This window comes from Engystomops pustulosus, chromosome 6, assembly GCF_040894005.1.
Source record: "Engystomops pustulosus chromosome 6, aEngPut4.maternal, whole genome shotgun sequence".
Classification (NCBI taxonomy): Eukaryota; Metazoa; Chordata; class Amphibia; order Anura; family Leptodactylidae; genus Engystomops; species Engystomops pustulosus.
Genome location: NC_092416.1, coordinates 64,927,787 through 64,952,751, shown reverse-complemented (window position 1 = coordinate 64,952,751; position 24,965 = coordinate 64,927,787). Strand labels below are relative to the sequence as shown.

Sequence of the window (24,965 nt, the reverse complement as noted above, 5' to 3'; positions counted from 1 at the left end):
CCACTCCTTGCACCAAGGCCTGTATATTTGTTTTATCAACGCTTCTTCCCTGGCGGCAATTATATAATGTGTCTATCTGCATTACGTTAGCATATGCGACACGAGTACCTCCTGACTGGCATCCTTACCCATGTATGGGTGGCATCCAGGTGCTAACTGTGTAACACCCCCGGTCCCCTAAAGACCCGCAGTTTACGGACTACCCCCATGTGCAAACCTCAGTTTGAGGGATCAGGTAGCGGTCAGTGTTTTACACAAAAAGACGGTCCGACACAGCCACACTACAACCTGAAAAGCCTATGAAAGGGTTAATGCAGACTACTGGCATATATGACAGTGTGCAAACAGGTGATAAATTCACATTGGCTTAGGAGCCCAATGGGTACACATCTTATAACATAACGTTACAGATAGATAGGCTACTCAGGGTAGCAAGATAGCAAATGTCTCTTTTCCTGCAAAGGAAAGGCATAAAAAGTGCATGCAGAATGTCCGTACCTAAAAAGGAAGGCATTAAGTGCAAAATAATAGTCAATAGCAATAGCAACTTTTCCCTGGAGTATCTGGCAAAAGTCTCTCAGAAGGTCTCTACTGACAAAGTCCATCTTCTGGGTACAGCCCTTGATGTGGGGGAAAAGTGCAATGAAGAAGCAAAGGGTCTCCTCTTTTTGGGTAGAGGGACAGAGTCCTTTGAAGAAATCTCTGCGGTGGCAGAGGAAGGGTGCTATCATAGCACATGACAGTGTATAATCTCTTGACTGAGATAAATAAGGGTAAGAGTCTCAGGAAAGTTTCTGGCTCTTTAGGGATAAATGGAGATAAATATACACAATATGTACAAAGTACCTGGAGAGGGCTACAGCCCTTCAGGGGTTAGTCTGATGCACCTTCGCTGGGTTCAGCAGGGACAGGATCCAAAGTCAGCAGGGAATCCTGTGCATCCTCAGCGGGAGTAGGTGCCGGCTGGGGACACCCGGTGACAGTAGTGGGTACTGCAGGTGCAGCAACATCCTCCGGACCTTCAGGGGGAGGAGCGCTGTCGCCCGGGGTGTCGGCTGTTCCAGCCGGGGGCTCAACTGAGCCAGGGACCACGGAGGGGTCCATGAAGAAATAGACAGAGCCCAGCGGCCGCGCCGCGGCTCCTTCCAGCTCCGGTTCTTCCGGGGCCGGGTCATCACCCCATTGGTAACCAGCCAGGGGAGATGGGGGCCTAGATGGAACCTCCGGACAAGGTTCGCTAGCCGGGATGTCTTCTCCCACCAAAGAGCCGTGGGACCTGGCAATGCTCCCGGCAGGGGAGCCGGTGGGGGTGGCGCCCTGTATCATGCCCGGCCCATGGATGGCAATGGGACCCGTACTCACAATTACTGTGGATGGGGCATTCACGTGGGTCACCGCCCGGGGACTTGCAGCCGAGGAAGAAGAGGTGTTCGGGGACTCCGGCCACTCGTCGTCCTCATACCAGTCGTCCTGCGGGAAGTAACGGTCCTCATCGGAGTCGGGGATCCGGATCACGCCAGCCGCCCAGGGTCCTCGAGGTCCTTCCTGCAGGGAGAACTCGATGCACTCGCCTGGCTTGAGGTTGTGCTGGCTCTCTGGCAGATCAGGCCTCTTGACGGACCGGCGGGGTATAAATACTTCCCGTCCGGTGTAGTCCTGGGTGGCGAAGCCATAGCCCTTCCGCTTGTCGAAGAACCGGACCATGCCGGTGGTGCGATTCTTCTCGACCCAAGCTCCCGCTGTGGATCTGCCGGCCATATACCGCTGGGCCTCCTTCTCTCGGCGTCGCTGGTCTGAGACAGCGTCTCGGAGTCGCCGGCGGGCGGCCTCACCTCGGCCTTGAGGCTGCGGAGGTTTCGGTGCTGGGGCTCGTGGCTCCGGTTCAGGCTCGGATCTCCTTGGGCGACAGGTAGGTGCCGGAACAGGAGCAGGAACCACCGGAGGATCAGGAACCACCACAGCGGGGCTAGCAGGCCGCGCAGCAGGAGTAGTAGGCCTCGGAGCAGGTGGAGCGGCAACACTAGGCCCAGGCGTTGGCTCGACAGGAGTCGGGGCCTCCCCACGTGGCGCCTCCACATGGGCCCGCAGTACCGGGATGGTAGCCGGGATAGGGACGAGGAACCGCCCGGGTGGGATTTGGTACTGCGTCACCGTTTGGTAACATGTCCTGGTGACGAAGGCCCGAGTCAATCCTCGGTGCAGCCGATGTCCAGCGGAGGGTCTTCGGACGGGCTGCGCAGAGACCACCACCATAGTCTCTAGGACCTCGTAAAATTCCGGACGCTCAACAGGAGGGAAAGGCGGAGGACCCCACATGGTGTTGTCCTCACTGTCCAAAGTCCACTCAAGTTCTGGCGCTTCTCTGAGGCAGGGCAGGAAGTCCGCCTCTAGCCAGTGGGAGGAGTCCAAGTCCTTCCCGCCAAGAGCTGTGGCGGGCTCTAATTTTTCCTGCGCCACAGGAGGCGGGGTTCGCGCCCTTCGCGCGTGGGTGGAGCTTGATGCGTCATCTGGGTTTCCCGCCAGTGAAGGTTTTGGCGGGCTTGAATTATTTGCTGCGCCACAGTTTCTGAGGTAAAAATCTTTAGGCGCGGCAGCGCCGGATGTAGCAGAGCTGGTACAGTTCTTGCAAGGATTAACCTCTGGAGTGCGGGAGCGGCGCTCGACAGCACGTGGCAGCAGTATAACACAGTTCATTCCAGAAACACACAAGTCCTTGGGCCTAAACCCGGATGGCAGCAGGGTTAGGCAGCACAGTCTTTTCAATAAAGGAAAGTATTTAGTGCCAGGATAAGGCACAGAAGTATATATCCTGTTCGTGACGCCACTTGCAACATCCCCCACCGGGGCCTAGCCCTTGAGGTGAGGCCTGGAGTCAGCCGGGGCCCGCAGTACCGGAGTGGCTGGCGGTTGCAGCCTAAGCACGCTATTGTCACGGTGCTTGGTACGGGGGAACCGGAGGGCTGTCCTACAGCCTGGCAGGTCTCCAGCAGGGTGGTGTTGGCAAGAAATGATGAGGGAGAGGCTGCTATAGCGGATCTCCCTGGGGCAACCCCTTAATGTCCCGAGGGTGAGTCTCTGGGTGATGGACAGGGTGCCGGTGATGAAGGCAGCCGTATTAGCAGGGACCAGACGGAGACAGAAGTTGAAGAAAACAACTTACAGTTCTTTATTTGAACCACAGGAACCGCAGCAAACGTGCCTTTAACAGGTAGGTAGGGTGCCGAGATGTGAGTTGGAGGGAGCCTCAGGAGATAGTTCACCAGCCTGGATGTAGAGGGCAGGCTGGGAGGCAGCTGTGTCCTGGTAGGAAGCTTCAGCTTGTCCTGTAGGGCTTCAGGTATCACCTTTAAAGGTAAGATGATACCCCTTTCCTCACTACACTAACTCTAGTCTAATGCTCCACTCTTCAGAGGCAGGGGCTAGGCTCTTCCTGCTCTGGTATGGGCTAGACTGAGATTACTCTCTGCTTGCGTCCTGCAGACCCAGAGGGCCTGACTAGGACCGGTCTCTTCTCCCTTCTGGGAGAGACTGCTCTCCTCTCTCTCCTGAGAGAGGCTTCTCTCGGAGTGTTCTCTAGAACATTCCTGGCCAGGGGGTTTTATTACCTCCCTTTAGTCAGGTGATGGCTGCTCCTCCAATTACCTCTCAGTTCACAGAGACAGGATGTAACACAGATATTGATTGACATTATTACATCACAGATTAACATCTGCCTTGCCAGGCAGGATTAACCACTGCAATTTCCCCTTTGTGATGTGGTGACATGTTATGGGGCTTATTCGCAAGCACCCACTCGCCATTGCATCGGCGAGGGTGTTGCATAGGGCTGTGACATCACATAAGCCTGACAGTCGCTGATTGGCTTACATGTCTGCACATGTGATTGAGAGTGTTCCTTTCTTCTTCTCAGAGTTCTCTGCCCCATGTAACACATTGTGCTCGCAGCAATTTTGCTTGTAAAGGGGAAAAAAATATAGTTCCCACGAATCACTGCAAACATCGGATTCGTGCCGAACCGCTGTTTTCCTGAAAGTCGAAACAAATTCCACTTCGTTAGTATCGATTCACCCATCTCTAGAAACTGGCAAAAATTTCCAAAGATTATTCATTTTCAAAGTTAAAAATTTTCTGCTTTTCAGGCAGATAGTCATAACACCCGGTTAGCTTTTATAACTAACATTTCCCAAATGTCTGCATGAGTTTTTATTAGAGATGAGCGAGCACTAAAATCGGGTGCTCGTTATTCGAGACAAACTTTTCCCGATGCTCGAGTGCTCGTCTCGAATAACAAACCCCATTGAAGTTAATGGGAGACTCAAGCATTTTTCAAGGGGACCAAGGGTCTGCACAGGGAAGCTTGGCCAAACACCTGGAAACATCAGAAAATGATGGAAACAACACGGAAATGGACAGGAAACAGCAGAAGCATCATGCATGGATGCCTCTGAGGCTGCTTAATCGCACCATTATGCCAAAATTATGGGCAACAGCATGGCGATGACAGAGTGACCGAATGAGGCTAGATAGCATCTAAAACATCCAATAATTGACCCTGACACTATAGAAGATGGCATGCAGAGGCAGCGGCTGCAGCGGCAGGCTAGAGAGTGGCATGGCGACATACCCCAAATGGACTCAGGCTTCAAACCAATGGGTGGCAGTGAGGAACCAAAGTAGGTGAGCAAGAAGCGCTGAAATGATTTCCTATGTGAACAAAAGGTTGACGGTATATTTAGTCGATAACACAGCATGGTGGCGACATAGTGACCAAGTTCCATAACGTATCTGGTGAAACACCAGAAAAATGAGCTTGACACAGCTCGTTTGATAATGGAACGACATGTGGAGGCAGCCATGGAGACGACTTCCATGATTAAGAGTCACAGTATGGGGCATCCATATTGCGCTGCTATGATTGAAACTTCAGGTTTCCAGCATGGCGGCGACAGATGCGCTGAGTTCAATTATGTATCTCGCGCTCCAGCGTCTGGGGTATAGACAGTTGAAAGTTGCGCATGGAGACATTTGTGGACGCTGTGGAGGATCGTGGAGGCGAAATGGACAGGAAACAGCAGGGGCAGTATGCATGGATGCCTCCGAGGCTGCCTAATCTTGGGATGGAGCTGGTGGTCCACTGCCTGGCGAGCTTTCACCTGTCCAAGCCCCTGTCTTTCAGCTCCTCCCCACCCAAAATGGGCCTAGGGGCCAGAGGCGTTTACTTTGAAAAAATTATAATTTTCAAAGCAGGCGGGGGCTACAAACAGCACTTCTAAGAACCTTTTTGATAAGATCAAGTGTAGTACTGTTCTTATAAGTTTTGGTTATGGCGGGTGAGGGGAATGTAAACAGATGCGCAAGAAGCGCTGAAATAATATCGGTAAATGATAAAAGTTTGCCAGTTTATTTTGTGGATAACACAGCAGGGTGGCGACAAAGTTATCAAGTTTGATGTGGAAGCCATGAAAACAACCCAAAATTCTGCCTGACACAGCTCGTTTGCTAAGGGGATGATGTGCTGTATATCCTCTCGCGCTCCAGCGTCTGGTGTATAGACAGTTGAAAGTTGCGCATGGAGACATTGGTGGACGCTGTGGAGGATCGTGGAGGCGAAATGGACAGGAAACAGCAGGGGCAGTATGCATGGATGCCTCTGAGGCTGCCTAATCTTGGGATGGAGCTGGTGGTCCGCTGCCAGGCGAGCTTTCGCCTGTCCAAACCCCTGTCTCTTGGCTCCTCCCCACCCAAAATGGGCCTGGGGGCCAGAAGCGTTTACTTTTAAAATATTATAATTTTCAAAGCAGGCGGGGGCTACAAACAGCACTTCTAAGAACCTTTTGGATAAGATCAAGTGTAGTATTGTTCTTATAAGTTTTGGTTATGGCGGGTGAGGGGAATGTAAACAGATGCGCAAGAAGTGCTGAAATAATATCGGTAAATAATAAGTTTGTCAGTATATTTTGTGGATAACACAGCAGGGTGGCGACAAAGTTAACAAGTTTGATGTGGAAGCCATGAAAACAACCCAAAATTCTGCCTGACACAGCTCGATTGCTAGGGGGACGATGTATGGAGGCAGTTATATGGACGACTTTGGGAGGCAGCTATGGAGATGATGTGTGGAGGTAGCAATGGAGACAACGTGTGGAGGCAGCTGTAAAGATGATGTGTGGAAGCTGCTATGGAGACAATTAAATTTGGATAGTGCCTGTATGTGCAAGTCCAAAAAAGTTTTCAAACCAGAGGAGCAGGTAGGTGGTCCTCCAGAAAAATTAAATAGATTGAGTGCCTGTATGTGGCACTCCCAAAAATTGTTTAAAAGAGAGGACCGGGTAGGTGGCCCTCCAGAAAAATTAAATACAAAGAGTACTATAGCTAGAGCCAGTTGGCCCTGGCAAAAAATAGCCAGTTTCCTCTGCTTTAGTGTACAAAGAGGAGGAGAAGGTTGGAGGTGGAGATTCAGGTGGAGCTTCTTTCACCTGGTGGAGAATGGAAATCCTGATAAATCCAGGCTTTATTCATCTTGATAAGCATCAGCCTGTCAGCGCTGTCAGTCGACAGACGTGTACGCTTATCGGTGATGATGCCAGCAGCTGCACTGTAAACCCGCTCAGACAACACGCTAGCGGCAGGGCAGGCAAGAACCTCCAAGGCGTACAGCGCCAGTTCGTGCCACATGTCCAGCTTTGAAACCCAGTAGTTGTAGGGAGCTGTGTGATCATTTAGGACGATGGTATGGTCAGCTACGTACTCCCTCACCATCTTTCTGTAAAGATCAGCCCTACTCTGCCGAGACTGGGGACAGGTGACAGTGTCTTGCTGGGGTGACATAAAACTGGCAAAGGCCTTGTAAAGCGTACCCCTGCCAGTACTGGACAAGCTGCCTGCTCGCCTACTCTCCCTCGCTTCTTGTCCGGCAGAAGTACGCCCTCTGCCGCTAGCGCTGTCAGAAGGGAAATACTGTTTCAGCTTGTGCACCAGGGCCTGCTGGTATTCATGCATTCTCACACTCCTTTTGCTTGTACCGTGGGTCCAGGAGAGTTAATACCCAGTAATCGGTGCTGGAATAAATTCTTTGAACGTGAGGGTCACGGGATAGGCAGCCCAGCATGAAATCTGCCATATGCGCCAGAGTCCCAACTCGCAAGAATTCACTCCCCTCACTGGCCTGACTGTCCATTTCCTCCTCCTCCAACTCCTCCAACTCCTCTTCTTCTGCCCATACACACTAAACAGTGAAGGACTGAGCAATGCTCCCCTCTTCTGTCTCGCCAACATTCTCCTCCTCTTCCTCCTCTTCCTCCTCCACCTCCTCCGATATGCGCTGAGAAACAGACCTGAGGGTGCTTTGGCTATCAACAAGGAAATCTTCTTCCCCACTCTCTTGTGACGAGCACAAAACTTTCGACTTCATGCTGACCAGAGAGTTTTTCAATAGGCCAAGCAGTGGGATGGTGAGGCTGATGATGGCGGCATCGCCACTGACCATCTGTGTTGACTCCTCAAAGTTATTCAGCACCTGACAGATATCAGACATCCACGTCCACTCCTCATTGTAGACTTGAGGAAGTTGACTGACCTGACTACCAGTTCTGGTGGAAGTTGACATCTGGCAGTCTACAGTCGCTCTGCGCTGCTGGTAAACTCTGGAAAACATGGTTAATGTTGAATTCCACCTCGTGGGCACGTCGCACAACAGTCAGTGAGCGGGCAGTTGGAGGCGGCGCTGCGCTGCCCTGAGAGTGGCAGCATCTGTGCTGAACTTCCTTAAATGTGCACAGATGTGACACACCTTTGTGAGCAAATCAGACAGATTGGGGTATGTCTTGAGGAACTGCGGAACTATGAGATTTAACACATGGGCCAGGCATGGCACATGTGTCAGTCTGCCGAGTTGCAGAGCCGCCACCAAGTTACGGCCGTTGTCACACACAACCATGCCTGGCTTCAGGTTTTAGCGGTGCCAGCCACAGATCAGTCTGCGCCGTGATGCCCTGTAATAGCTCTTGGGCGGTGGGCCTTTTATCGCCTAGGCTCAGCAGCTTGAGCACCGCCTGCTGTCGCTTAGCGACGGCACTGCTGCTGTGCCTAGAGCTACCGACTGATGGCGCCATGCCCATGGATGATAATTCGGAGGAGGAGGTGGAGGAGGGGTGGGAGAAGGAGGAGTCATAGTAGGCCTGAGAGACCTGGACCGTGGTAGGCCCCGCAATCCTCGGCGTCGGCAGTATATGACCAGCCCCAGGGTCAGACTCGGTCCCAGCCTCCACCAAGTTAACCAAATGTGCCGTCAGCAATACATAGTGGCCCTGCCCGGCAGCACTCGTCCACGTGTCCGTGGTCAGGTGGACCTTGTCAGAAACGGCGTTGGTCAGGGCACAGATGATGTTGTCTGACACGTGCTGGTGAAGGGCTGGGACGGCACATCGGGAAAAGTAGTGGCGGCTGGGGACTGAATACCAAATGGCGGCCGCCGCCATGAGGTTGCGAAAGGCCTCGGTCTCTACCAGCCTATTGGAAAAAGGAAAACAAAAACAACAACGGAAGAGGACGGCTCCTCACGTAATAACGTAAAGACAAGTTGGTGCCAAATGTGGTGAGAGAATGGGTGCTCACCTGGGGTAAGTGGTTTTGATTATCCAATAAGGGGAAGGTTTCTTGTTGTTTGTATGAAAGGTACAATTCAAGGTTACTGCAGCAACTCCTAGGCTTTAAAGAACCGGTAGCCAAGGGCACCGTAACGTAAATGATACAAAATGAGAAAAAGAGAGAGAGCCAAGTGGGTGCGCTTGTAACCAAAAAAGAATGAGTAGAATGGAATCTTCAAGTGTAGCAAAATTCACAATATTTATTGGTAGCAAAAAGATCCAATGGTAACGCGTTTCGGGAAACCCCTTCGTCAGACCAAAACTGATAAAATACATAAAATAAATAAAATACAGTAAATAAAACACTTATGTGTATACACAGTGTAAGTTCATTAATACATGTAAAGTTTTAAATAAAAATAAATACATAGTGTCAAAAATAGCCATGTGATGAATAGCCAGTAGTACATAAAGTATAAAGTTTAAAGTTGGATAACCGTTGTACATAAAATACGGAAATAGGTGATGAGAGATAATGGATTGAGAATAAATATTCAAGTAATATACAAATAGAGTAGCCTGGAGTAAAAATAAAGCCATAAATAAACTAACAATGGCATAAATAATTGGTTATTGGGTAATGAGATTTGATGGGAAGTGATTAAGTAATTAACCCCTTAACGCTCTGCGCCGTAGCTCTACGGCGCAGAGGTATAAGGGATGTATGCTGAGGGCTCACGGGCTGAGTCCTCTTCATACAGAGGTGGGGGTTTTTGCAGTTTGCTATTAACCCTCTAAACGCCGCCGGCAAAGTCGCCGGCGGCGTTCAAAAGTCGGCGGCGCGCGGGCGCCGCCATCTTTTTTTCGATCGCCACGCCCCCGAACGTCATCGGGGGGCGGCGATCGGTTACCATGGTAGCCTCGGGTCTTCTTTTGACACGAGGCTACATGGTTTATGCAGGTTCGTTACAATGAGCCAGTGGCTCATTGTAATGTATGACCTGCAAAAATGCCAGATAAAAAAAATGCCACAATAAAACCTATATATATTTGGTATCACCGCGATCGCACCGAACCAAAGAATAAAGTAGGCATGTTATTTGGAGCGAAGAGTGAAAGTCGTAAAAACTGAGCCTACATTTGGGATTTTTTTTCAGCTTCGCAGTACATGGCATGTTAAAATAAATAACATCACGGGAAAGTAAAATTTGTTACGCACAAAATAAGCCCTCACACAGGTCTGTACACGTAAAAATGAAAAAGTTATGGATTTTTGAAGTTGGAGAGCGAGAAATCAGCCGAAAAACCCTGCGTCCTTAAGGGGTTAAAGGTTTACAGATGTGTGAAAGATGATGAAAAAAGATGAAACAAAATGGTAAGGAATGAAATAAAAAATGGTAACAAATGGAAGGGGAATTAGACAGCAATAGTAGGTAGAATAATAGGTACAAAAGGGTTAGGCTCAGGCGGTCAGCTGCTGATGTGGGCGCGCGGGGAATCAGACTGTTATATGCACGAGAACGGCGGCGCCTGCGTGTGTGACAGCTTAGAAGCGGCGCATGCGCACTGCAACAGAGTCAGTCAGCGCGCGTCATATAATGAGATAAGTGAGATCACGCTAAGTAGGAGATATACTGACAGACAGCCGATGCTGAAAAGTGAAAGATAGTTGCCGATATGGGCAGTGAGATGAATAATAGACACAATGGGGGTCTTTTACTAAGGGCCCGATTCGCGTTTTCCCGACGTGTTAACCGAATATTTCCGATTTGCGCCGATTGTACCTGAATTGCCCCGGGATTTTGGCGCACGCGATCGGATTGTGGCGCATCGGCGCCGGCATGCGCGCGACGGAAATCGGGGGGCGTGGCCGAACGAAAACCCGACGTATTCGGAAAAACCACCGCATTTAGAAACCGAAAAAGTGTCGCTTAGGAAGCGCTTACCTTCACCTGGTCCGAGGTGGTGCATTCCGGCGCGTTGAGATCATTTTCAGCGCAGCAGCGCCACCTGGTGGACAGCGGAGGAACTACCTTCATAAGTCCCGGCCGGACCCGAATCCTGTGCAGAGAACGCGCCGCTGGATCGCGAATGGGCCGGGTAAGTAAATCTGCCCCAATATGTAGAGCCATATAAAGTAGGGGATAATGCATAAATACCATAAAGAGGATAAAATTTAAGTAAATGACTATAGAGAATACATAGGAGTAACTAGAGTTAATGCATGACGATACCTCGTATGATCCTATAGAATATATATAAATATATATAAAAAAATATATAAAAGATTTTTTGGATATAGTGTTTAAATAAATCAATAGATAAATTAACATCAATGCATGAATGTAAATAAATTAATTAAGTACAATTAATAATATAAAATTGAGGTGCATAGGGAAGGAGAAACCATACACACACCATGATAATTAATGGGGTTAAATGTACTGTTAGACCCAATCAATTAAACTAGATTACATTAAATGACAGAATTGTGTAGAGATGAGAGGGTGGAATAGGGTTAGATGCACTATTGGACCCAATGAATTGAATTAGATTACGTAATTGTGTAGAGATGAGGGGGTTGGATGGGGACATATATTATAATTAAAGTGGATAACTAATTCTAGAGAGGGGTGGGAGGGTTGGTAGTTAAAAGATATTTTCGAGGTATTCGTTAAGGCCGGCTGGCATGAGGCACTGTAGTTTGTTTGTATATCCAGTACATTTCACATTTCTTTAAATAATTGAAACGTTGGGGGGTAGAGGGAATGATGTGCTCAATCGGAGTTATGCTGAATTCTTTGTAATTTTGTATATGATGGAGGGCCGCATGCCTCGATACACTATGAAGGAGAAAACCATTAGTGATGTTACTACGATGCTTATTCTTGCGATCTCTTAATGGTTGAATTGTGCGGCCAATGTATTGCAATTTACATGTGCGTTCAATCAGGTAAATGATGAAACTCGAGCTACAGTTAAGAAAACTTTTTATCTTGAACGTCTCTCCAGCAGTATAGGATTGGAAACCGGACCTTCTATGGCAGATGGTTTCGCAGCACTTGCAGAGATTGTGACCACATTTGAAGCTGCCTAGAACTCTCGGGAAGAATGATATGTCTGGTTTGGTTTTTTTAGAAGTGCGTAGCCGGCTTGGTGCCAAAATATTCTTTAGTGTGAGCGGTCGTCTGAAAGTGATGGTGGGGTTGGATGAGATCGGATCCACAACATGAGCCAGAAAGAAGCCAGGCTCCGAGAACGTGAACAAATTTTTAAGGATTACGCCACCTCTAAAACAGATAAGCCCGCTATTATCAACTATGCTGGTACACCTACCATTTCTGATGAAAAGATAATTTCAGATCTTTTCCATGATCTTGAAATTTCTTTGAAAACAGAATCACAACACCACCTGGACAGATTCTTTCTTGAAACCTACCTACGAGAAAACATCATCCCAAGGGGGCTAAGACTCCGCCCAGAACCTGCTTTCAAAAATGATCCAGATTTTGTGAAAAGCTGGGACTCAATACTCCACAACTGCTCCCTGACATTGATCAAATGTTTATTTGAGAAGAGATCGTCTCTCACTAATATCGTCACCATGAGTATTGACACTATTAGCTCCAAACTAAAAACCTATGAACAGCATCCGCTATACCATAAACTCAATAATAGACTTAACCTTGATATAGAATCTTTTGAGAAAGATATTCTTAATAAAAAAACGGGAAAACTTGAGATAGATCGCATAGATTATAACTCTAACAATCTAAAATTTTGGACAAAAAGTAATAAAACCAACCAGAATAAGAACAACAGATTTACCAATAACCATACTACACATCCCCCTGGTGGAGCTCGCCCTCCCCGAAATCAACCATCTACCAGTATGGCTAATAACTGGACTGCAAAAAAGTGGCCCATCAAAACACACGACAAAACACACCATAAAAACTCTCCACTCTCCACCACCACACATGGGCGTACCTTTGTTACCTCAAAAAAAACATCCATAGTCCCTGCCCAACCAGTTAGGACAGATCAGTCCACCAGACCCAAGATTTTCACTACCAGACTTACGTCAACAGCCCAGCAACACAACCCTACATCTAATTGTCCGTTTGACTTCGAATTGCCTAAACCCCTCTCTGCCTTCTGGCAAATTTATAGAACCCAATGCATCCATTCTTACTGTGTATGACAGCAGTTTGACACCTGACAGTCCACAAGAGGAGGCTCTATTTTTCACCCCGCGAGTGACCTCTCTCAATAGAGGGACCCTCATTGATCCATCACAAGATCCTCCTTCCACCAATGAGTCAAGCTCTTCTTTTTTAGGACTTCCTCAAGAAGTGCTAAAAAAGACTCCCACGTTTCACTATACTCCGAACCTCAATATAAGAGAAACGGTACACATGGCAGCCCCTTTAGGCATAAAAAGAAAAAGCCTCACAAGAGAGGAAATAGAGGAGGCAAGCACAGATCCCTGCAGTCCATCCTCAGAAGAAGAATCGCTAATAGAGACACCAAAGCTCAAGAGGCTGAAGTAAACTCCAGTCTGGATACTGCCAATCCCCCAGCATCCATCCCCCCAACATCCGATGACATGGAGAAAGCTAGCTCTGTAAACCTAGTAAAAATCTTCAACCTCTCGAACTATGTTCTGAATGAAATAGAGACCAAAACTCTAGAGAAGGGCCTTTCGTTTTGTCCTTCGTCTACATCAGACGATTTTGAACTTTTCGTGGATTTGAATAGATTTATCCGGAAACTAACGTTGAAAAGACATTTTAATATGGTCAATCCCAACCAGGACACTACTGAAGATCATACTACTACCTACAAACCAACTACACCCAACCCCACTTCCATTATACACACAGATTTGAAACCTAGGTCCACCTTCTATCCCACACACCATAAAGGTAACTACATAGAAACATTCTACACGCTAGTTTCCTCTGACTTTAAGGACCTTAAGTCCAGCACACAGAAACAAAATGCTCACAGAAACAATCTAACAACTAAAGAAAGGAGGGCCCTTAAGGACCTATCCTCCAACCACGAGGTCATTATCAAACCCGCTGATAAGGGCGGTGGGATTGTCCTCCTAAACAGATCTGACTACATTAAAGAATCCTTTCGTCTCTTGTCTGATACTGCTTTTTATTCAAAGCTGGAAAAGAACCCCACACACCAGTTCAAGTTACAACTATACGCACTTCTGGACGAAGGCTTCAAACTAGGAGTCCTGTCCAAAAAGCAGCTCCAATATCTCAAAATTGAAGAACCTGCAACGGCGATTTTCTATTACTTGCCGAAGGTTCATAAAAATGCCAGTAATCCACCCGGACGCCCGATTATCTTGGGGATCAATTCCCTTACGGCCAACTTGTCCCACTACGTAGATTTGTTTCTACAGAAATACATCAAGAATCTGAATTCTTTTACCCTAGACACCTCTTATCTAATCAGGCACATTCTTCCAGTCCCCTGGGTAGACTCCTATCTCTTTATTACCATGGACATTTCATCTCTATACACCGTAATTCCCCAAGAACTTGGTATACATGCCACAATTCCTTGCCCGGGACTCCAACATGTCTAGTACACAGAGCAACTTTATTCTGAGGGCAATCTCATTTATTCTCAACCATAACTATTTCTCCTTTTGCGACCAGATTTTTATTCAAAAAAGAGGTACGGCGATGGGGAGCAAATTCGCCCCCAGCTACGCAAATTTATATGTGGGTCTCTTCGAAGAACAGAACACCTTCACTCACTCATCCTACGAAAAATGCGTTGTCTATAAGCGCTATATAGACGATATCTTCATAATCTGGAAAGGGAGTGAGAATGAGGCTCTAGACTTCATTAATGATCTAAATACCAACGAGTGGGGTCTGGAATTCACATCCAATATCGTACCTAACTTTGCCGAATTTCTTGACGTTACGGTCTTTCATACTGATCAGAAAATCCTTACTAAAACTTACTTTAAATCTGTTGACAGCAACAGTTACCTGGATTTTACAAGTAACCATTTCAAAACATGGAAAACTAACATACCCTTTGGCCAGTTCAAAAGAATAAGGCGCAATTGCACCTCCAGTGATGATTATAATACACAAAGCACAGTTCTACGAGATAGGTTCAAAGCCAAAGGCTACCCACCTCCCCTAATCTCATCCGCTTGCGCTAAAGCAGGTGCCCTAAATCAAGAGGAATGCCTAAAACCGAGCACAAGGAAGACTGGTGAATCTTTCAACGAAGCTAACTTCATCACCACCTACTCCAATGACGGTAGTAAAATCAAGCACATCCTCAAGAAGCACTGGAATCTATTGCTTCACGACCCATATCTTAAAAATAGTATCTCATCCAACCCCACCATCACTTTCAGACGACCGCTCACACTAAAGAATATTTTGGCACCAAGCCGGCTACGCACTTCTAAAAAAAACCAAACCAGACACATCATTCTTCCCGAGAGTTCTAGGCAGCTTCAAATGTGGTCACAATCTCTGCAAGTGCTGCGAAACCATCTGCCATAGAAGGTCCGGTTTCCAATCCTATACTACTGGAGAGACGTTCAAGATAAAAAGTTTTCTTAACTGTAGCTCGAGTTTCATCATTTACCTGATTGAACGCACATGTAAATTGCAATACATTGGCCGCACAATTCAACCATTAACTCCTTAACGCTCTGCGCCGTAGCTCTACGGCGCAGAGGTATAAGGAGTGTATGAAGAGGGCTCACGGGCTGAGTCCTCTTCATACAAAGGTGGGGGTTTTTGCAAAATGCATAAAACCCCCACCGCTAATAACCGCGGTCGGTGCTTGCACCGATCGCGGCTATTAACCCCCTAAACGCCGCCTGCAAAGTCGCAGGCGGCGTTTAAAAGACGGCGGCGCGTGGGCGCCGCCATCTTTTTTTTGATCGCCACGCCCCCGAACGTCATCGGGGGGTGGCGATCAGTTGCCATGGTAGCCTCGTGTCTTCTCTTGACACGAGGCTATCTGGCAGCTGCATATTCGTTACAATGAGCCAGTGGCTCATTGTAATGAATGTGCTGCAAAAATGCCATATATTGCAATACAGAAGTATTGCAGTATATGGTAGCAGCGATCTGACCATCTAGGGTTAATGTACCCTAGATGGTCTAAAAGATAGTGAAAAAAAAAAGAAAAAAAAAAGTTTAAAAAATAAAAAAAATTAATAAAATATTAAAAGTTCAAATCACCCCCCTTTCCCTAGAACGGATATAAAACATAACAAACAGTAAAAATCACAGACATATTAGGTATCGCCGCGTCCCAAAATGCCCGATCTATCAAAATATAAAAACGGTTACGGCCGGCGGTGACCTCCGAGGCGGGAAATGGCGCCCAAATGTCCGAAATGCGACTTTTACACCTTTTTACATAACATAAAAAATGAAATAAAAAATGATCAAAATGTCGCACAGACCTCAAAACGGTAGCAATGAAAACGTCGCCTCATTTCGCAAAAAATGACCCCTCACACATTTCCGTGCGCCAAAGTATGAAAAAGTTATTAGCGTCAGAAGATGGCAAAAAAATTTTTTTCTTTTTTGTACACATTCGTTTAATTTTTGAAAATGTATTAAAACACAATAAAACCTGTATAAATTTGGTATCACCGCGATCGCACCGAACCAAAGAATAAAGTAGGCGTGTTATTTGGAGCGAAGAGTGAAAGTCGTAAAAACTGAGCCCACAAGAACGTGACGCACGTGCGTTTTTTTTTCAATTTTTCCACATTTGGAATTTTTTTTCAGCTTCGCAGTACACGGCATGTTAAAATAAATAACATTACGGGAAAGTAAAATTTGTTACGCACAAAATAAGCCCTCACACAGGTCTGTACACGGAAAAATGAAAAAGTTATGGATTTTTGAAGTTGGAGAGCGAGAAATGAGGCGAAAAACCCTGCGTCCTTAAGGGGTTAAGAGATCGCAAGAATAAGCATCGTAGTAACATCACTAATGGTTTTCTCCTTCATAGTGTATCGAGGCATGCGGCCCTCCATCATATACAAAATTACAAGGAATTCAGCATAACTCCGATTGAGCACATCATTCCCTCTACCCCCCAACGTTTCAATTATTTAAAGAAATGTGAAATGTACTGGATATACAAACTACAGTGCCTCATGCCAGCCGGCCTTAACGAATACCTCGAAAATATCTTTTAACTACCAACCCTCCCACCCCTCTCTAGAATTAGTTATCCACTTTAATTATAATATATGTCCCCATCCAACCCCCTCATCTCTACACAATTACGTAATCTAATTCAATTCATTGGGTCCAATAGTGCATCTAACCCTATTCCACCCTCTCATCTCTACACAATTCTGTCATTTAATGTAATCTAATTTAATTGATTGGGTCTAACAGTACATTTAACCCCATTAATTATCATGGTGTGTGTATGGTTTCTCCTTCCCTATGCACCTCAATTTTATATTATTAATTGTACTTGTTTAATTAATTTATTTACATTCATGCATTGATGTTAATTTATCTATTGATTTATTTTAACACTATATCCAAAAAATCTTTTATATATTTTTTATATATATTTATATATATTCTATAGGATCATACGAGGTATCGTCATGCATTAACTCTAGTTACTCCTATGTATTCTCTATAGTCATTTACTTCAATTTTATCCTCTTTATGGTATTTATGCATTATCCCCTACTTTATATGGCTCTACATATTGGGGGTCATTTATTAAGGGCCCGATTCGCGTTTTCCCGACGTGTTACCCGAATATTTCCGTTTTGCGCCGCTTGTACTTAAATTGCCCCGGGATTTTGGCGCACGCGATCGGATTGTGGCGCATCGGCGCTGGCATGCGCGCAACGGAAATCGGGGGGCGTGGCCGAACGAAAACCCGACGTATTCGGAAAAACCGCCGCATTTAAAAACCGAAAATGTGTCGCATAAGGACCGCTTACCTTCACCTGGTCCAGCTCGGTGCATTCCGGCGCGATGAGTTTACTTTCAGCGCAGCAGCGCCACCTGGTGGACGGCGGAAGAACTACCTTATTAAATCCCGGCCGGACCCGAATCCAGAGCGGAGAAGCCGCCGCTGGAACGCGAATGGACCGGGTAAGTAAATGTGCCCCATTGTGTCTATTATTCATCTCACTGCCCATATTGGCAACTATCTTTCACTTTTCAGCATCGGCTGTCTGTCAGTATATCTCCTACTTAGCGTGATCTCACTTATCTCATTATATGACGCGCGCTGACTGACTCTGTCGCAGTGCGCATGCGCCGCTTCTAAGCTGTCACACACGCAGGCGCCGGCGTTCTCGTGCATATAACAGTCTGATTCCCCGCGCGCCCACATCAGCAGCTGACCGCCTGAGCAGCAACTCAGCGCTTTCATGTAAGTGCCTCTTTTTATCTCCCTCAAAGCTTCACTTTAAGCCTTTATTTAAAGGGGACCTACCACCACGATTCTACCTCTAAAGGTAGAATGGGTGGTAGGTGGATGAATGGGACGTAAGGATAGCCCTTTTTGGGCTAATCCTTACGTCCCGGCTATCCTTTTGTAAACTTTAATCAGTTGATATGTTAATTTAATTAAGCGGCTACTAGGGCGTGGAGTAGCCGGACATGAGGCTACTAGTCGCGGCTACTCCACGCCCCAGTAGCCTTGTTTCTCCGCCTACCGGGTAATCTTTGGTGCGCAGCTCCTCGTAGCTGCGCGCCCTCGTGCCAATATCCTGCGTTCTGCGCATGCGCAGGACGCAGGCCTACGGGTGCGCGGCCGTAGCTCCGAGGCCGGCGCTACTGCGCATGCGCAGACGCCAGGTGCTCGGACGAAGATTACATGGTAGGCTGAGGAACAAGGCTACTGGGGCCTGGAGTAGCCGCGACTAGTAGCCTCATGTCCGGCTACTCCACCCCCCAGTAGCCGCTTAATTAAATTAACATATCAACTGATTAAAGTTTACAAAAGGATAGCCGGGACGTAAGGATTAGCCCAAAAAGGGCTATCCTTACGTCCCATTCATCCACCTACCACCCGTTCTACCTTTAGAGGTAGAATCGTGGTGGTAGGTCCCCTTTAAGATAACATTCATTATCATTTAGTTATCTATTCCATTTAACATGCTCATTGATCTAGTATTTTTCTAAAATATATAATGTACATCCTATATACTTCATTATATACATTATTAACCCTTTTGTACCTATTATTCTACCTACTATTGCTGTCTAATTCCCCTTCCATTTGTTACCATTTTTTATTTCATTCCTTACCATTTTGTTTCATCTTTTTTCATCATCTTTCACACATCTGTAAACCTTTAATTACTTAATCACTTCCCATCAAATCTCATTACCCAATAACCAATTATTTATGCCATTGTTAGTTTCTTTATGGCTTTATTTTTACTCCAGGCTACTCTATTTGTATATTACTTGAATATTTATTCTCAATCCATTATCTCTCATCACCTATTTCCGTATTTTATGTACAACGGTTATCTAACTTTAAACTTTATACTTTATGTACTACTGGCTATTCATCACATGGCTATTTTTGACACTATGTATTTATTTTTAAATACAACTTTACATGTATTAATGAACTTACACTGTGTATACACATAAGTGTTTTATTTACTGTATTTTATTTATTTTATGTATTTTATCAGTTTTGGTCTGACGAAGGGGTTTCCCGAAACGCGTTACCATTGGATCTTTTTGCTACCAATAAATATTGTGAATTTTGCTACACTTGAAGATTCCATTCTACTCACTTTTGGTTACAAGCGCACCCACTTGGCTCTCTCTCTTTTTCTCATTTTGTATCATCTGCCAGCCTATTGGGCAGCATCTCCAGGCTAATTAGTTTGGAGATGTGGACGTTGAGGGCTTGGGCGTCAATGGGAGACATTGGTGGATGCTGTGGAGGATCGTGGAGGCGAAGGTGTGGTTTTCGCACGGGAGGTGTTTGGGCCGGGGTCCTGAACAGGGGGCTGACTAGAAGAGGCAGCAGGTGACACAGGGGAAGGAGCAGTGGTGTGCCCGGCCGGAGGTGAACGGCCTTGGTTCCATTGAGTGGGGTGTTTAGCATTCATATGCCTGCGCATACTGGTGGTGGTTAAGCTGGTAGTGGTGGAACCCCTGCTGATCCTGGTGTGGCACAGGTTGCACACCACAGTCTGTCGGTCATCCAGTGTTTCGTTAAAGAACCTCCAGACTTCCAAAAATCTAGCCCTCGCCACGGGAACTTCACTACGGGAAACATTTGGTGCTGCTGCACCAGCTCTGTCCCTGCCTCTCCGTCTGGCCCCACCACTGCCTCTTCCGACCTGTTATGGTATAGGACTCGCCTCCATCTCAGAAGCACTGTCTTTGCCCGGCCTATCAACCCAGCTTGGGTCTGTCACCTCATCATCCTCCGATCCCTCAGTCTGCTCCCCCCTCGGACTTCCTGCTGTGACAACAACTTCACCACTGTCTGACAACCGTGTCTCCTCATCGTCCGACACCTCATTACACACTTCTTCCACTACGTCAACAATCTCATCATCACCCACAGACTGCGACCGGTGGAAAACCTGGGCATCGGAAAAGAGCTCAGCAGCAACCGGACAAGTGGTTTGTGAATCTGGGAAGGGTCCAGAAAACAGTTCCTCAGAGTATGCCGGTTCAAATGACAAATTTTCCTGGGAGGGGGCAGACTGTGGGGAAGTAGGCTGAGGTGGAAGAGCTGGAGGAGTGCTGATTTCGGTGACATAGGTGGACTGCGTGGAAGACTGACTGGTGGACAAAAAGGCTAGAAGCATTGTCCGCAATCCAAGACATCACCTGTTAGCACTGTTCTGGCCTCAACAGTGCTCTACCACGAGGAGTCCCAGTAACTTGAGACATGAACCTAGGGAGTGTAGCTCTGCCGCGTCCCCCTGCTCCCTCATCAGCAGGTGGTGTCTCACTCCGCCCAGGACCACGGCCTCTGACCCCTGCAGTAGTTGGACGCCCACGCCCATGCCCTCGTCCTCTACCCCTAGCCCTCGGGTTCAACACTTTTTAAAATTAAAGTGTAAACTGTAAAAAATTTTTTGTGTTTTTTTGTGGGTTTTTTTGTGTTTTTGTTTATTTACCAAAACGATGCTATCCTATTGCTATGGCTAGTTTCTCACCTACACTGACAGCACACAACAGGATTTTGTGCTGTGCCTGATGACTTTTAGTTTTGAAAAAAAAAAAAAAAGAAAGAAAAGAAAAAGCAGACTGTGCCTAATTCAATCAAACCCCTAATAAATTGTCCCACTTAGGTGTTTGAGATGGATATGTGTTTCACTAAGAGCTAAACAGAACATTCGCAAGACTCCCTTCAAATTCGTCACAATATGGTACTAGCTGCACTATAAGTGCCAGGAAGGTCAGCCACAAGCAAATCAACCAAAAATAAAATATATAATGCTATTGTAGCCCTAAGAAGGCCTGTTGGGTTCTCGTATGGCTAGTTTCTAGCCTACACTGACAGCACACAACTGGATTTTGTGCTGTGCCTGATGACTTTGAGTTATAAAAAAAAAAGAAAAGTAAAAAAAAAAAGAAAAAGCAGACTGTACCTAATTCAATCAAACCCCTAATAAATTGTCCCACTTAGGTGTTTGAGATGGATATGCGTGTCACTAAGAGCTAAATATAACGTTCGCAGGTCTCCCTGCAAATTCGTCACAATATGGTACTAGCTGCACTACTAGTGCCAGCAAGGCCAGCCACAAGCAAACAAAAAAATAAATAAAATATAACGCTATTCTAGCCCTAACAAGGGCTGTTGGGTTCTTGTAGACTCACTCCTGCCTAAGAGTAAGCTAATATAACAGCCTAACGCTATCCATGCAGCAGCAGCAGCTCTCTCCCTAACGGCATCCAGACAGAGAATGATGCGAGCAGCGCGGGCAGGGGCTAGTCTATTCCAGCGTCACCTGATCAGGCCAGCCAACCACTGCTATCGACGTGTAAGGGTACCACGTCATGCTGGGTGGAGTGCAGAGTCTCCTGGCTTGTGATTGGCTCTGTTTCTGGCCGCCAAAAATCTAAACGGCTGGAGATGCCATTTTCTCGAGCTGGCGAAGTATTCGTCAACGAGCAGTTACGAGTACGCTAATGCTCGAATGAGCATCAAGCTCAGACGAGTGTGTTCGCTCATCTCTAGTTTTTATGCATCCTCTCTCTTTTCTAGTTTGATATGAAGTTCAGAATTGTGGGTGCAATTTTCAGATTTTTATGGCTTTAAGAGGCCTATATAGCAGTAAAACTCCATAAATCATGCCATTTTGGACACTACACCCCTCAATGTGTGAAAAATCAACTTGAATAAATGTGTTAACACTTTAGATGCCTCACAGGGGTTAAAAGGAAATGGAGGTGTAATTTACAAGCTGTCATTTTTTTTTGACAATACATTAATTTTGGCCAAAAATTAAACCGTCACAAAGTATTAAATGACGAAAAACTCCACAAAGTTTGACACCCAATTTCTCCCGGCCGCAGGACCCTCAGTAAATGAGCCCCAATGTGTCATCTTTATTCTATGGGTCATTACGATTACGGCGATACCCCATTTATAAAGATTTTTTTTTGTGAAAAATGTGCTTGTTTTTGCATCGCCATGTAACAATGGGAATAACGTTTTTTGTTAACAGACCTTTTTAGAGCTTATTTTTTTCTGGACAAGCTGTACTGTTTCTTGGTATCATGTCAGGGTAAATGTTTTTTGGGTGTTTTTCACTTTTTTACATTTTATTTGATTATTGCATGGGATGGCACTTCAGGGGACTTTTATTCTTTTTTAACACTTTATCGACCTGGCCCAATGGACCTGGTCCATTTTTCACTCCCCACCTTCAAAATTCTATAACTTTTTCTTTTTGAAGCCCCCAGCAGCTTTTTCGTGCTAGCCCGTGAGCTCTTTCCATGTACCCGCACCACATCGGTAAGGGGTTAATAATTTTTTTAATTGCACTTTTTTTCTTAACTTTTTTTCACTGTTTTATTTTGTCCCTGGGTGGGACATGAACAAGTGATGATTTGATACCTTGTTCATTGTAACATACTGCAATACTAAGGTATTACAGCATATTACATAGTCAGCCTATACAGAATGCACAATCCTAACAGGCTGCTAGTGAAGGCAGCCCTGGGGTCCTTATCATTGCCATGGCAATGATCGGCGCCTCCATGCCCTGCACTTTGCGCTATGCACTGTAGACAGCGCAGTGACTATGAACGCGCCGTCGATAGGGTTATACAGACGGTATCACGATAGTCGCAATCCTAGCTGTTACTGCAGGATCCCAGCTACCACATACTAGCTTCTGAGACTGGGCGTAATTATACCTCAAGGTGCAGGAACTACCACCATCCCCATGATGTAGAATTACGTCAGGGTGCATCAAGGGGTTAAAGACAGATTTCACATATACAATTTACCAATTTACTTTCTGCATAAATCCCTCATTGATTTCTAGATCTCTGCTGGCCGACATTCAACAGGAAGCATCATCGGTCATTGAGTGCCATGGTTATGCGATTTCATTACAATAATGATTATTTGTTGAAAGTGGACAGCCCCTTTTAACTGCAATAATAAATACAGGCGGTCCCCTACTTAAGAACACTCGACTTACATACAACCCCTAGGTACAAACGGACCACTGGATATTGGTAATTTATTGTACTTTAGTTCTAGGCTACAATAAATAGCTGTAACAGTTATCACAGGTGTCTGTAATGAAGCTTTAGTGTTAATCCTGATTCTTATGACAACCCAACATTTTTAGAATCCAGTTGTCACAGAGACCAAAAAAGTTCTGGCTGGGATTACAATGATAAAATATACAGTTCCGACTTACATACAAATTCAATTTAAGAACAAACCTACACACCCTATCTTGTATGTAACCCGGGGACTACCTGTATATTACCCAGTAATAAACATATCTGTAGGACACATTTCTAGTTAAAACATTTTCAAAGCCTACAAAGCATTTAACCAATTTACTATATGGCCACGGCTTTCCTTTGTTATCTTTAGGTGCTATATTGGTGTATTTTGTAGCTCCGTCATCTCTTTTACATTTCAAAGACAAGTTTACCAATACCAGATGTATTCAATTGTTAGTGATTATTCAAAACTAATGAACAATCAAGTTACATACCCAACTGGAAAGTTTTTTTAAGTTGTTCAATGGGAAATATTAACGAATCCTCTCCAAAAATGCTTCGAGCTTTATCTGAAAAAAGCTGATCTAGATATTCTCTGGTATCATAGCCGTGTACATGGTAGAACTTGTGGCTGCTGGAATCCATTGTTTTCTCTTGTGCTGCAGACAAAGTGACTCCCTCTACACTGGTGCTCCAGGTATTTATATAGTTCTATTCATGAGCCTGTCATTGGAGCATGGGTCCACGTGTAGAATAAATAACCTTTAAATAAACAACTCCTTGGACTAGTTTATATTTGGCCTTAAGGTTTAAAGGGGTGCATTCCTTGAATTGCATATTACTAATAAAAATGTACCTGTTCGAAGATATTTTTTATAAATGAAACAATGTTGTCCCTTAGAAACCATAGAGCTGTGCTTGGATGAGATCATCCCCGAATTGAGGCAGCGGTAGCCAGATGTACGCTTCCTACCTGACCACCTGGATTCAGTGTTCATTGCCACAGGACAGCTGTGTGACATGCAGTAAGGCCCCTTCCACACTTGACGCACAGAACTTGTATTGCACTCTGACCCATTGTAATCAATGGGCGTTTTCAGACTTGCATTTTTTTTCAGGCACACACGCGCATTTTTTTTTAACGTGCATTTAAATCTCGACATGCTCTACTTTTGCAAGTCGCGCGCGTAAAAAACACACCATACAAGTCTATGGAGATGCATCAAAAACGCATTGCACTCTGAGACACATGCAAGTGCAATGCGTTTTTCACGCATCAATTGTTTTATAAAACCTATATAAATTTGGTATCCCTGCCATCATCCTGAATCAAAGAATATATTAGAGATGTCACTTGGATGGCACAGTGAAAGACGTAAAAAGCCCACAAGAAAATGGTGCAAATGCAGATTCTTGTCAACATTACTGCATTTTGAATTATATTTCCACTTCCCAGTACATGGCATGGAATATAAAATACCGTCACTAGGAAGTACAATTTGTTACGCAGAAAACAAGCCCTCATACAGCTCTGTACACAGAAAATGGAAAAAGCCCATCAGTGGCAAGGGGTTAAAATGCCCCCATATATCACATGATAAAAAGTTTACAAATTCTTTGGGATAAAGTTTTCTGGGACCTG

The 24,965-nt window shown here is 45.7% G+C and overlaps 1 protein-coding gene across 4 annotated transcripts in view; it reads right to left on the bottom strand.

The window, feature by feature from the left end:
* Positions 1-24,002, bottom strand: part of LOC140135199 (nicotinamide N-methyltransferase-like) — an 81,083-nt gene extending 57,081 nt beyond the window's left edge. For 3 of the 4 annotated variants that reach the window (XM_072156353.1, XM_072156355.1, XM_072156351.1), the window contains exon 1: positions 23,818-24,002. In XM_072156353.1, the coding sequence (XP_072012454.1) occupies positions 23,818-23,968 (151 nt within the window). In that variant the 5' untranslated portion in view covers positions 23,969-24,002. The remainder of the gene's footprint in view (positions 1-23,817) is intronic. The other variant, XM_072156352.1, reaches the window with a different exon arrangement.
* Between the last annotated feature and the right edge of the window lie 963 nt (positions 24,003-24,965).